This window comes from Salminus brasiliensis, chromosome 13 (assembly GCF_030463535.1).
Source record: "Salminus brasiliensis chromosome 13, fSalBra1.hap2, whole genome shotgun sequence".
Lineage (NCBI taxonomy): Eukaryota > Metazoa > Chordata > Actinopteri > Characiformes > Bryconidae > Salminus > Salminus brasiliensis.
Genome location: NC_132890.1, coordinates 19,999,208 through 20,012,938, shown reverse-complemented (window position 1 = coordinate 20,012,938; position 13,731 = coordinate 19,999,208). Strand labels below are relative to the sequence as shown.

The following is a 13,731-nucleotide window of genomic DNA, read 5'->3' as shown; positions in this document are numbered from 1 at the left end:
GTGCTATGGTGTTTTCCAGAAATGTGTGCATCTGTCTGAAGTGTGTGTGTGTGCGTGCATATGAGGGTGTGTTGTTTTGTATGTGTGTGTGTGCTCAGTGACTCACCCCTCCTTCAGTACGACTGAATCCTCCACTCCACATGTTCCTTTACTCGCATTAGAAGAGATATCATCTAAAAACTGGCAGCAGGATAGAAACCAGTGAGATTAACACATAGGTCAGGCTAACCCTAAACTACAACTAAAATGCATCCACTCTAAACTAACCCCTATCTATACCTAAAATGCACTACACTACACAAATTACACTAACCCTTAATGTCACCCAAACTACATTTAAACTACAGTAAACTGACCCTAAACTACACCTAAAATAAATCTTAGCTACATTACACCAAATTAACCGTAAACTACACCCAAACACAATACTAAATGAACCCTAAATATAAATACACCCAAACTACACTACACAAACCCTAAACTACACCCAAACTACACTACACTAACCCTAAACTATGCCTAAAATGCATCTAAACTACACTACACTAAACCTGCACCACAGTCAAACTCCGCTAAACTATACCTTCACTACACTACACTAACCCTAAACTATCTAACCCAAACTATACCTAAACTACACTAACCCTAAACCATACCTAAACTACAATAACCCTAAACTAAACCTAAACTACACTAACCCTAAACTAAACCTAAACTACACTAACTCTAAACTATTTTCAAACTACACTACACTACACTAACACTAAACTAAACCTAAACTACATCATACTAACCCTAAACTGAACCTAAACTACACCATAATAACCCTAAGCTATACCTAAACTACACTACACTAACCCTAAACTACAGTGGCAAGTATGTGAGCCCTTTGAAATTTTATGGTTTTCTGCATTAAATTGTCATAAAATGTGATTTTCATCATTCATGTCTTCATTGAGAACAACCATATAACCTCACAGTGCTAGTGCATAAAGTATGTGAACCCTTGAGTTAATGATCTCAAAAAAGCTAATTGGAGTCCCCTTAAAAAAAGAGCTTGGAGGTGTGGACTAAAGCTACTTTGGCCGATAAACAACCACTCACACTTTTTGCGTTTGCTCCGCACAAAAAGGATATGCTTATGTGAACCAAGCCTCACCAAAAAGAGCTTTAGAGGATCTGTGATCAAAACTTGTTTATTTACATCAAGCTGGAAAGGGTTACAAAACTTTAGGAATTCACCAGTCTACATGGAGCCAAACTATCTACAAATGGAGACAATTTGGGATTGTGGCTACTCTGCCAAGAAGACTCCCAGTCAAAATGACCCCCAAAAGCACACCCGAGACTCAACAATGAAGTAAAGAAACAACCCTGACTGACAGCCAAAGAGGCATCATTGGTACAGGCAAACATCTGTGTTCATAAATCTACAGTCTGTAAAACCTTAAACAAGCAGGGTGTCTATGGCAGGACACCACGAAGAAAGCCTCTACATCTGGTGTAAAAAAGGCACTGCACATCACCATGAAAATATCATCCTAAGCGTAAAGTACAGAAGGAGATATCATGATTTAGGCCTGCTTTGCTGCATCAGGGCTTGGCCAGCTTACAATCATTGAGATGAAAGTGTGATGAAAATCTGTAGACGTTGGGTGATGCAACAGGACAATTACCCAAAACACCGGAGCAAGCCCATAACAGAATGGCTTATGAAAAATAAAATCCGCCCTTTGGAGTGGCCCAGATCTCAACCCTATGAAAATGCTATGGATTGACTTGAAGAGAGCTGTACACGAAGCGTCCAGGGAACATAGCAGAGCTAAAGCAGTTCTGCCAGAAAGAATGGGCTAAAATTCCTCCTGAACCTGAATGATGTGCAGGTCTGATCCACGGCTACAGGAAGTGCCTGGTTGAGGATATTGCTGCCGAGGGGGAGTCAACCACCTAGTAATTTCAAGGGTTCACTTACTTTTTCCACTATCACTGTGTCTTTCAATAAAGACCTGTAAGATATTTTATTTTATTTTTGTGTTATTATTTTAGGCACATTATATTTGTCAATACGCTTGCAGAAAAACATAAAAAAGGGTTCACATACATTTGCCACTGTATACCTAAAATACTTCCAAACTACACTACACTAAGCCTAAACTACACCTAAAATGCATTCAAACTACACTACACTAACCCTAAACTACACTATACTAAACTAACCCTAAACTACACTAAACTAACCCTAACCTACATCTAAAATGCATCTAAACTACACTACACTAAGCTAACCCTAAACTACACTAAACTAAACCTAAACGATACCTAAAATGCATCTAAACGTTGGTGGTTGGTGTGGCGCAACAGATAACACCACTACCTGCCACTGAGCTACCACACCACGTGGGAGACTGGGGTTCGATTCCCAGTCTGGGTGACTATGCTACGCTACACCAATAAGAGTCCTTGGGCAAGACTCCTAACACTACATTGGCCCTCCTCTGTAATACGAGTTACCTTGTAAGTCGCTCTGGATAAGAGCGTCTGCTAAATGCCATAAATGTAAATGTAAATGTAAACTATACTACACTAAACTTACACTAAACTAACTCTAAACTACACTAAACTAAACCTAAAATGCATCTAAACTAACTCTAAACTACACTAAACTAAACCTAAAATGCATCTAAACTAACCCTAAACTACATGTAAAATGCATCTAAACTTCACTACACTAAACAAACCCTAAACTACACCTGAGCTACAATATACTAACTACACCCAAACTACACTAAACTAACTGTAAACTACATCTAAATTGCATCTAAACTATCCCTAAACTACACTAAACCTAAACTACATCTAAAATGCATCTAAACTACACTACACTACCCCTAAACTACACTAAACTAACCCTAAACTATACCTAAAATGCATGTAAACTATACTACACTAAACTAACCCAAGCTACACACAAACTACACTATACTAACTGTAAACTACACCCAAAGTACATTACACGAAACTAAACTAACCCTCAACTCAAACGAGACCAAAATGACCTAAACACTAAACCTGAAACAACACTGGATTAAACTCCACCTAGAGAAAACCACTGAGTACAAATTAATGTTAAGAAGGTTTACCCTTTTCTTTTGGAAATATTTGCATGACAGCAATAAAATATATTAACAATAATAAGGAAAAAATAGCATAATAAGAAAAGTCTTACCTTTTTAACTTTTTCTATACACTGATCTTCCTGGAATAGTTTGAAGAAGTCATACATGTAGGACTCCTTAAAACTCGACTGTGCGCACGCACACACACACACACACACACACACACACACACACACACACACAGAGTTAGGCAACATACATTCAGCCTCAGATCAGTTACAGAGCAAATATTCAGAGCAGTGTTCTTCCAGTGTTTGTTCTGACAATAAGGTGGTTATACATAACCCTGTTTTTTTAAAACCCCATAAAGAACCATCTACATGAGGTTCATGTTTGTTTGCTTATGCATTGAAGAACAAATGCATCAGAAAAAACAAAAAAAAAAGTTAAGGATTCAGTTGGTTCTTTGACATCATGGTTTTACAAAAAACATTACTTTTACTAAAGAACCCGTAAATAATCAGTTTTTAAGGTGGCATTAATGATCCATTTGCTGCAGTAACAGCCTCTATTGCTCTGGGAAGGATTTACACATTGCTCTGAGGAGGATCTGACTGCATTCAGAGAACACAGTTCCTCTGCTCCACAGCACACAGAGCATTGGGCACGCTAATCTCATGTGATCATGTGATCACGGCTGTTCCAGAGCATCCCGTTCTATTGATCAGTGCTTTTCTAAGGAGATAATACAGCTGTATGTGAACACCTGACACCTAACCTAAGACCTAACTGACTCAGTAGAAGCGCCATATATACTGTCGCTGTAACTTTAAAACCTTTTATTGTTTACTTTTTATTATAATGTGAATATGGCAGTTATTCTTTACATTGTGTCAGAAAAATAAATAAATAAATAAATAAATAAATACCCAGTAGTCTACATCATCACTCATCATTATCCCACAATTACCATTATTACTCTACATCTGTCACAACACATATTATTCATATTATTTATATGAGTACATTTTACCTTTCTGCCTAATCAACACTTAAGAAAAGTAATCCAATCGTTTTAAACAGATGTCAGCAGTTGAGAAACATGGAAAAAAACTGCCAATTTCTTAAAATAAAAGAACACTGAATGATCAGACTAGATTATTTCTTTGTGATAAATTATGTTATTGTGATACACAATATGCTTTTCTAAGCATATTCAGGATGTTGTTAGTGCTTAATAAACACTGATCAACTGCAGGTTTTATTACATACAGTATAATTAGACTGTCTAAAAGTAATTTATAAAAATAAATTGCTACCAAACACAATAATCAGTTTAGAATGTCTCATTGTATAACCTTTATACTAACAATACAGTGTTTATTAGCAGTACATCTTTGTTGTGAGGCTGTATTATTTAAAGAAACACAAAGAAATCAGAATAGTTTCAAATGTAAAAATAACTAAAATGGTAAACCTATGGTGATCTTATAATTAAAATATTCCTGTCCTTAATGACAGTACTAAACATAATATGTAAAACTTAAACATATTTCATTCTTAAAGTTATTTTTAAAATATCATATATGTATATATGGCAGAATATACCTATGAGCCCTTAACATTGTATTTAATCAAATCACTGTGATGACAGACATTTTGTCCAGAATTTGTAGAAAAACATTTCCTTAAGTATTGTTAAATATAGTTCATGTCACACTGAAGGAATATACTAACTTGAATCACTGATCCAGTGACTGTTCAATTGAGACTGACTGTTCTTTTGTACCCCAAATGTGTGTGTGTGTGCATGCGCACAAGTTTACCAGTTTGTTTTTAGACAGACTGCTCCAGCTGCCCAATGTCTGGATGGTTTTTGAGATAAGTGTCAGAGTGCGACAGACTTCTGGGTCCTGAGACAAAGAGCAAAAGAGAGCAGTATAGAGATCAATATATAGAGAGAGTGTAAGACACCGTGATGATACCACACATACAACTACAAACAATTGAAAAATGTTTATGAATACATTATAGGGAACACACACTAGATGACGAGTGTGTGTGTTTGTGCGTGAGTGCCTGTGTGTGTGTAAACACTCACCGGATGGTGTGGACGAAGCTGGAAAGTGTGAGGTGAGAGAACCGCCACAGCGAAGAACCTCAAAAACACAAAGCTGCTGACCGCTGAATACTGGACATGAGGGTCACCTACAGAGACACAGCAAGCGTGAGTGTCTGGCTCCTCCTGGTGGTGGAGACACATCACTGCAGGCTAAACTGGTTATGTGACTTCAGCAACGTTCTGGATGGTTCACATTCATAAATGTAAGTGACCTGTATCTGTAAATAATATGAATGAATCTGTCCCTGAAACAGCACGCATACACACACTGATACGTTTATGCACATTGTCTTCAGATTTCAACCCTAAGTGCACTTTTACAATACCTGCTTTAATTAGTTTAGTCACCATAATGAAAAGGGTATGTGACCCAGCTCAATAAACTCATATAAGCAATGTTCTGTTTGTTGTAAAACAAATGCACAGGGAGTGGAATTCTGGCGGGGAGTTGGAATTCGGCACACCGGTGCTGGCTGATGACGACAGCACTAAACGCACGCACACAGGCAAAAAGACTCATGAAATTAGATCCAAGCGTTCACATACATGTTGCATGCCAACAAACTGGATATGTATTCAATCTATGACCAAATATGAAAGTGACTCAAATCTGACTGGAAAAAAATCTGATTTGGCACATCCACAAAGTCCTTAAAAATCATATATGTCACATTAAGGCATTGAATTAGACTCTTCAGCTTGGTAATGTGAACAGAGATGTTACTCAAACAGACCCCTCCTTTCGAAATAAGTGCTGATTGGTATTCTGTCTACTGAGTGCTGATTGGCTGACAAAAGGTTTTTTGCACAAAACCTTCATATAACCAGGCTCTTTCTGCTCTTGCTCAGGAGCGCCATCTAGTGTCTAAATAAAACAGAAAATATTATATATTTGTAGCTTTTCTCACTACAGAGTCCCTTATGGTCGCTGCCTGTCTCTGGCTCCTCTTAGAGTTTTTAAATATCACTGCAGGCTGTTATAGTTACTGGTCATTGTGTTGTTGTGATTTGGGGATTCGAGCCAGAGAGAAATGGAGTCTCTGTGCTCAGTTCGTTACTACAGGCTGTTTTTTCTCTCACCAGGGAACCGGTCGGACGCCAGCCGCCGCAGAGCCCTGAACACATCACACATGAGGGGGGGACAGCTGGCACTGGACTGTGTAATGGAGGAGAAAACCTTCTGAACATAGATCTGCAGGTTCTCCTGAGAACACAACACACACAAAATACACACAGAAAGCAATTAAATAATGATTAAAGAAATATATAATAACAGAATAAAATAAATATAGTCGCAAGTGACAATTTATGGGGTCCAAACTCAACTTAAAACTGGGTAAAGTCTGGAATCACAGTAAACTTTGTGGGGATATGAACAATAGGCACCATATTGCATAGATTAACCACTTTTGCAATGACACTCAATACAGGACTTAATGCTGTTTGGACCAATCAGTAGTCGCTCTGCAAAACTGGATGACATCAATGTGTTTGTGGATTCGGTTGTGGGGTTCTCTGGGAAACAAAGGGAGCGTCACAACATTTCCCAAACATAATCCGTGCTGCTCTAAAAACTTGCACGGCTGCCTACAACGCAAGGCATGACAGAATACAAGTCTGTAAGCTATGGTGTAAAAAAGGGGGAATAAAAGAGCAAAAACAACCCAATGGATGGAAACTGGGGTCAGAGTTTCAACAGAGTGGCTGTAGAACCCTGTGACAGGGGCTGCAGACGATAACATGCTACAGTTATCAAAGCATTTCACTGCTAGTGTACTGCTAGTTATGTATATGACAAATAAAACCTGACTTTGCTCCTCATAAACTGTAAAACATGGTAATTAATCTTAATTGTATTGAGTGTAGGACTCCACTATGGCATTTAGCACAACAAACACAATCGCAGTAAAGCTGTTGACACCAAGTGTGGTCCACCACTATTTTGGACCCACCCACAATACAACCAGCGCTTGGAGCCTAAAGGCTGTGGTCCAGGGCTGTTGGCTGACTGGACACTCAGAATCAGCTTTTTCAGAAGGTTGTGCAACGTATTACAGTGCTCACTTGCTGTTAAACACGGTGAGTCATGCTGCATCACTAGCTCGAACATTCCCTGTTACCACAGCAACACAGTAAAGCCAGCTCTCACACTGTTCTCATGATAAATGTACCACCAGAACGCACATCTCACCTTATTGACCTCCACATTGTCCCCCTCCTTCAGTTTAATGGGATCAATCTCACAGGTCTTGTTGGACTCACAGATCTGCAGAAATAGAAGGGTTGAGTTGACTGATTCTATTCCAGATGGAATGTTTCACAGCGCAGATTAAATTGAAGGGCTGTAAAGAAGAGTTCGGAGGTTCCAGTTGACATCATTACCTCGTCCAGTACAGTTTTAAGTGTGATGGTCAGGTAGCTCCGCCCCACCATCTTCATCATGTCATCGATGCACCGAGTGGCCAGAGAATTCCCACGGAATATGGTGTTAGCCTCTCTGAGAGGGGGCAGAGGAAAGAGGGTCAGTCCTTGTTCTTTCAAAAAAGGTTATTACACTATTATTATTATTACTATTTAATTATTATTGCCATTATTAATTTTTTATATATATTGCTTATCTTCTTAGCATTGTTGGCTTCTTCTGCTTCTTCTATTATTCTTACAGGAGCAAGAATCAATAACATAAAAATGATAAATTATACATTTTTGCCCATTTCCTCCCCAATTTGGATCGCCAATTACTCAACCCATAAATACTTTTAGTTAAGTAAGTAAAATGTATCTATCTCTTTACATTTCTGTAACTAAGCACTACAACTCTATCTAGGCATCTATGTATCTATCTATCTATTTATTTATCTATCCTCTACAACTCTCTATCTAACCCCTTAGCAACAAAAACCTATACCATGGCAACACCTTAGCAACCAACACCTATATCACAGCAACACTGAAAAGCTGTAATCACCTAACATTTTCTTTAGGAAGTTTTAGAAGCATAATGATACACTGATGAACAAGAATAATGAAGCACTGATGGTAATAACATGCACACACACTGCAATTTACTATCAGCAGAGTAGTAGGAACATACTAATGCTGATGGGCCCGCTGACGCTGAAATTCAGCACTGAACAGACTTTTAATATTCAGCAGTGCTGAAGGAATTTAGAACTCACTGTGTGTTTTCCAGCTCTAGGGCAGAGATGGCGGTAAGAAAGGGCAGCAGTCTGTTGTGATGCAGCAGCAGGCGAACCACTGGTAGAGACGCCTCATACCTATCTCTACACACATCACCCAGAATATGAGCCACCGACGCAGACACCGGCTACAGTGCGAGAAAGACGGAGAGAGAGAGAGAGAGAGAGAGAGAGAGACATTTTTAAGCTCATTTATTGTAACAAACAAGTAAATCAAAGAAAAATACTCTTAAACCACAGTATTACCTCATTAAATTACAAAGTTATCAGATGATAAAAAAGAGGGATTAGAAAATCAACAACCAGTTTCATGGTAATAATCCGCTGGTAATAATCTTTGAACCTCCACCACAAGCTGATCCAACAAACACCTCAATCTAATTCCAGCCTTCTCCCTCACAATTTTCCTTTCCACCCCTTGCTCTCCCTCTTGAACTGGGAGTTACAGGGCAGCAGATCGGTACCAGTGTTGGCCTGACCACAACTTACAATTACCAACAGTCTCTGCACCTCCTCTACTAGATCAGCTAGTTGGAAAAAGGATGAGTCTGGAAAATCCCATTTCCAGCGAGACAATTTAGTGCACACCCTCTCCACTATACTATCCAATTCTGTTTCTGGAAATCATCTGCGCCAAGAAAAACACCCAGCAGCTTCAACCCTTCTGTGATCCACCTTAGATTCCCAAGAAAAGAAGGGAGGCCTTCTACCTGCCCCTGGCCAGACCATAAAGCTTCACTACTGTCCCAGTTGACCCTGCCTAAAGAGGTTTTCTCATACAGGTTCAAGGTCTCAGACAGAAATGGGATTGATTACTGTGCACCACCACCACAGACATCTCCAAGACAGTCTCCAATTCTTTAAAAATGACAGTGACTTTGTCAATACAGACAGTACTGCACACATGTAACCAATAACAGGGGACCGACCAGTGTGAACGTGCCTAACTGCGCCAGTGAGTTCTTGCAGAGAGTCGAGATGTGCTGACCTCACATATGGTAAGAAATAAACATTCAACTGTTTCCTGTACGTTTCATTAAAAAAACGTTCACTTCTTGTAGACTGTAAAATGACTGATTCTTCTCAGCAGCTCCCTGCAAAAGCTCCACCTCAAGACTCACTGAGTAAAGCAGTGCTGGTGCTGGGTACTCCAGGTGGCTCAGGCTGAGGGCCAGGCCCAGACATGGTGGGCAACTCCAGCTCCTCTGCCTGGGCCCCAGTCTGCCCATTCTGAGAAGACATGACCCCACACTCACCTGCCGCCGCACCTCTAGCGGCACTCACTCCAGAAAACAGTATCAACAGAGAGAAAGCGCTGTGTGAACCAAACCAAGTCAGTGATGTGTGCCTGTGTGTGTGCGTGCACTCCAGCCTAAAAGGTGGCGCTGTGGTACCTGAACATCAGGTGATTTGAGCAGCAGGTTCCGCAGAGGAATGTAGCAGATGGCTGGGAGAACGTTGTCCTCAGTGTAGGTCACATTCAGCCTCAGAGAACCTAGATCATCAGGCTTCGGCTTAGTACCGTTCCCCCGTGGCTGCAGGAGATACCTAACACACACACACACACACACACACACACACACACACACACACACACACAATGAGCATTTTTGATTATTTATATTTTTTTTCTCCAGAATGATTGCCCTGTTCTGTCATTATAAATACAATTATAAACAATATTAGCCAATATAAAAGAATGTGACAGAATGCCAGCCAATTGGCCCTCAGTAGTCTGAATGCCACTTTTTTATAATAGGAGAAATAGGACAAGGCTCCTTTTCCCCCACAGACCACCAGGCACTCAAGAGTACTTACCTCCACCTCCTTCTTCATACTTTTACAGGTGTGTGTGTGTGTGTATGTGTGAGAGAGACTTTCTGTCTCTCAGTTCCATGCAAAAGCTTACCCACCCACACACTCGACTCAATGCCCTTATTCAAAACACAGAGATCATTATCAACAAGTTTGCTCATCTCACACACTCACTCACTCACTCACACATACATACACACACACTCTCGCATTGTTTACACAACACTACCAGCAGGGCTGTGTGTTCAAAGCAGTCTGAGGACAGAGGGAACACGAGACAGCGGAAGCAGCAGCCCCAAAACACAAACACCCCCCTACACACACACACACATATTTTTGTTTTATAATACCAGTTTTAAGACCACCATGTAATTCTGTTTTATTGTAGTCAAGTAACACTGCACCCAAACCTAATCAAAGTCCTACTAACCCTAACCTAAACCTTACTGCTACTTGCCTTAACCTCAGCCTAACTTCACCCAAACCCTAAACCATATCAATATATCCCTAACCTAAACCTAACACTAAACTTTATTCTTACTAGCCCTAACCTAAAACTATCCCTAAACTTTAGCCTACTAATTCTATCAGTCTAACTTCATCTTAACCCAAAACCTTATCCTCCAAACTGTAACCTTAGTCTAACTTCAACCTGACGCTAAACCTTACTCCTACTTGCTTTAACCTCAGCCTAACCCTAAACCATATTAATATATCCCTAACCTAAACCTAACCTTACCCTAAACTTTATTCTTACTAGCCCTAACACAAACCTAACCCTAAACATTATCCTCCTAACTCTAACCTCAGCCTAACCCTAAACCTTATCCTCTTAACTCTAACCTCAGCCTAACCCTAAACCTTATCCTCCTAACTCTAACCTCAGCCTAACTTCAACCTGACCTTAATCTTATTTTATTAACTCTAACCTCAGCTTAACTTCAACCTGACCATAAACCTTATCCTCCTAACTCTAACCTCAGCCTAACTTCAGCTTAACCCTAAACCTTATCCTCCTAACTCTAACCTCAGCCTAACTTCAGCTTAACTCTAAACCTTATTTTACTAACTCTAACCTCAGCCTAACTTCAGCTTAACCCTAAATCGTATCCTCCTAACTCTATCCTCAGCCTAACTTCAACCTAACCATAATCTTATTTTACTAACTCTAACCTCAGCCTAACTTCAGCCTAACCCTAAACACACCAACACTAAACCCTAAGACTCAGTTCAGTTCAGTGGGGTTCTCTGTGGTTGGAAATATGTTCAAAAAGAATACATTTAGCAGGCTAAGTTGTAAACTGGTTAAATCAGTTCCTCCATATTACTTGTTAGCTATGTTGGCCTTATGGCTCCTGTGCTAATTGGTGGGGTATACAGCCCTACAGCTTGTTAGCTGCATTAGACTTGTAGCTCCAGGACCTGGATGAGTCTTTTTTTGCAGTGTTGTTTTTCTGAACATTAGTCACATCAGAAACCACTCAGAGCCGTTCTGCAGGGATTAATCACTCAGGCTGACCAGCAGCTCCACACCCACCACCAGCCCGGCCTGACCCACATAGCACTACGCTTATTATTGCTCTTCTTCATCTGCTCATGAACGGTCAGCATGGACAGCCTGTGTGTGTGTGTCTTCTCACCATGCTTTGTGTACGTGGTCATTTCTCAAGATCTTCAGTGACACTCGGGTTTCTCCCAGAAAAACATCCTGAGCCAGATTCCCATTATTCCACAACTCCACCCTGAAAGAGAGAGAGAGGGGGGTTAATTGTATTTGGATCTAGAGAAGTTCAGTAAGATATGGATTCTGCCAGTAATCAATCAAGGGAGTTTTTTTCTAATAAGTTGGAGAGTGAGTGAATATTTCTGTTATTTTGGCCACACCCCTGTGTCTTTGTTGAAGGGTGGGGTTTCGTGTTCTTTAAGAACCGAAATCCAGTCAACATAAGAAAATCACAATGTGCACAACAGACAATAACATACAGATACACAAAGAATTATTTTATAATCAAATCTCTCACACACACACACACACACACACACACACACACACACTCACACTCACACTCACACTATGGTCACTTTCCTTGCTGATTGGGGGTGCTGTGGAGAAATGCAAAAGCCTTGCAGAGAACACAGGCACACAGCAAAAAAACAAACAAACAAACAAACACAGCAACAAAAAAAGACCCAAACAAAAATACACACACTCACACACACACACCTGACCGATATGAATATTAAATGACCGGTACTGATTCACCGTTCTGATATTGACTGAGGACTGATACCAATAACTGTAAAAACATGGACGCCGTGGTTCCATTCCATTCTGATCTATAGAAATTAAGCCAAAACTTCCAGCACAGGCTGTCAACCCTTTTAATTCATAAGTGTTACACCTTGATTTTATTTTATTAATAATGCATTTGCAACCACCCAGTAGGCGTGAGACCTCTGGTTGTTTCACTTTTGAGAGACATTCCCGTCCATGTTTTCTACAGCCATTGACCGATACGATCGTCAGTTCTTTAGACTGCAGAAACTCCAGGTTCTAAAGTTCAGTGAGAATATTCAAATTTTATCTTTCAGTGAATCGTTTACATAATGTAAATACTGTAGCATTAAGGGGCAAAGCATCCCAGACATTGTGCAATTTTTTAATGGCTTCTGTCATTTAATCGGATGCGGAACTGAGCGTCAGTCCTTTAATGGACCTTAGTGCCGGACAACATCAGGCATCTGATATATCGGTCAGGCTCTGACATTCTATGATGGCCACACCTGTTCTTACCTGTGCACTTCAGTAGAATGCTTTAGGATCAGACAAATACCACTGTAAATGAAACCACACTCTAAATGTAGGTATTGTGATATACACTGAAGTGGAGCTACAGTCTGTGTTTAGCGTGAATATTCATAACACTCTATATGTAGGGGTTGTGATACAATGAGGTGTTCATATGCTCATTAGGCATAATGAGAGAATGTATACAATGACAATAATATTGTTTATTGCAATTATTTTTGGGACAGTTTAGCGTCCAACAAAAAGGATACTGGGACAGGCCTAACAGTCCCTCATTATGGTAAATATTAATGAAACTCATTAACTGTATGTATTGTGGGTATACACTGAGGCAGAACACTCATTAGAGCTGAATGGAATCTTGTACAGTGGCTTTGGATGAACACACTGGTTGGCTATTTTTATTGACCCTGTTAATCCCCAAGGAATAATATTCTGTATTTCCTTTCTTCTGTATTTATTATTATTTTTGTTTAATAATTTTTTATTTCATTTTTAGATTTTACCACAATTTACTGCATGAAGTCAGTGGAGGAACCATAGCACTCTCAGATCAGAAACAATATATTTGAGAAAATGAACTTACTTGATCTCCAGTTTCTCAATGTCCTCTTCCTCCACCTGAAAGTGGGATTTCTTGGCATAGCTGCTGGACCTGGACACCTGGAA

At 39.9% G+C, this 13,731-nt stretch overlaps 1 protein-coding gene across 2 annotated transcripts in view; it reads right to left on the bottom strand.

Moving 5' to 3' along the window:
• The window catches only part of rasa2 (RAS p21 protein activator 2), a 46,213-nt gene that overhangs the window by 6,071 nt on the left and 26,411 nt on the right, over positions 1–13,731 (bottom strand). For both annotated transcript variants that reach the window (XM_072694556.1, XM_072694557.1), the window contains 11 exons: positions 13,649–13,725; positions 11,894–11,995; positions 9,833–9,986; positions 8,418–8,566; positions 7,621–7,735; positions 7,430–7,504; positions 6,319–6,442; positions 5,218–5,324; positions 4,943–5,029; positions 3,227–3,304; positions 107–180 (listed from right to left, as the gene is read on the bottom strand). In XM_072694556.1, the coding sequence (XP_072550657.1) occupies positions 107–180; positions 3,227–3,304; positions 4,943–5,029; positions 5,218–5,324; positions 6,319–6,442; positions 7,430–7,504; positions 7,621–7,735; positions 8,418–8,566; positions 9,833–9,986; positions 11,894–11,995; positions 13,649–13,725 (1,142 nt within the window). The remainder of the gene's footprint in view (positions 1–106; positions 181–3,226; positions 3,305–4,942; positions 5,030–5,217; positions 5,325–6,318; positions 6,443–7,429; positions 7,505–7,620; positions 7,736–8,417; positions 8,567–9,832; positions 9,987–11,893; positions 11,996–13,648; positions 13,726–13,731) is intronic.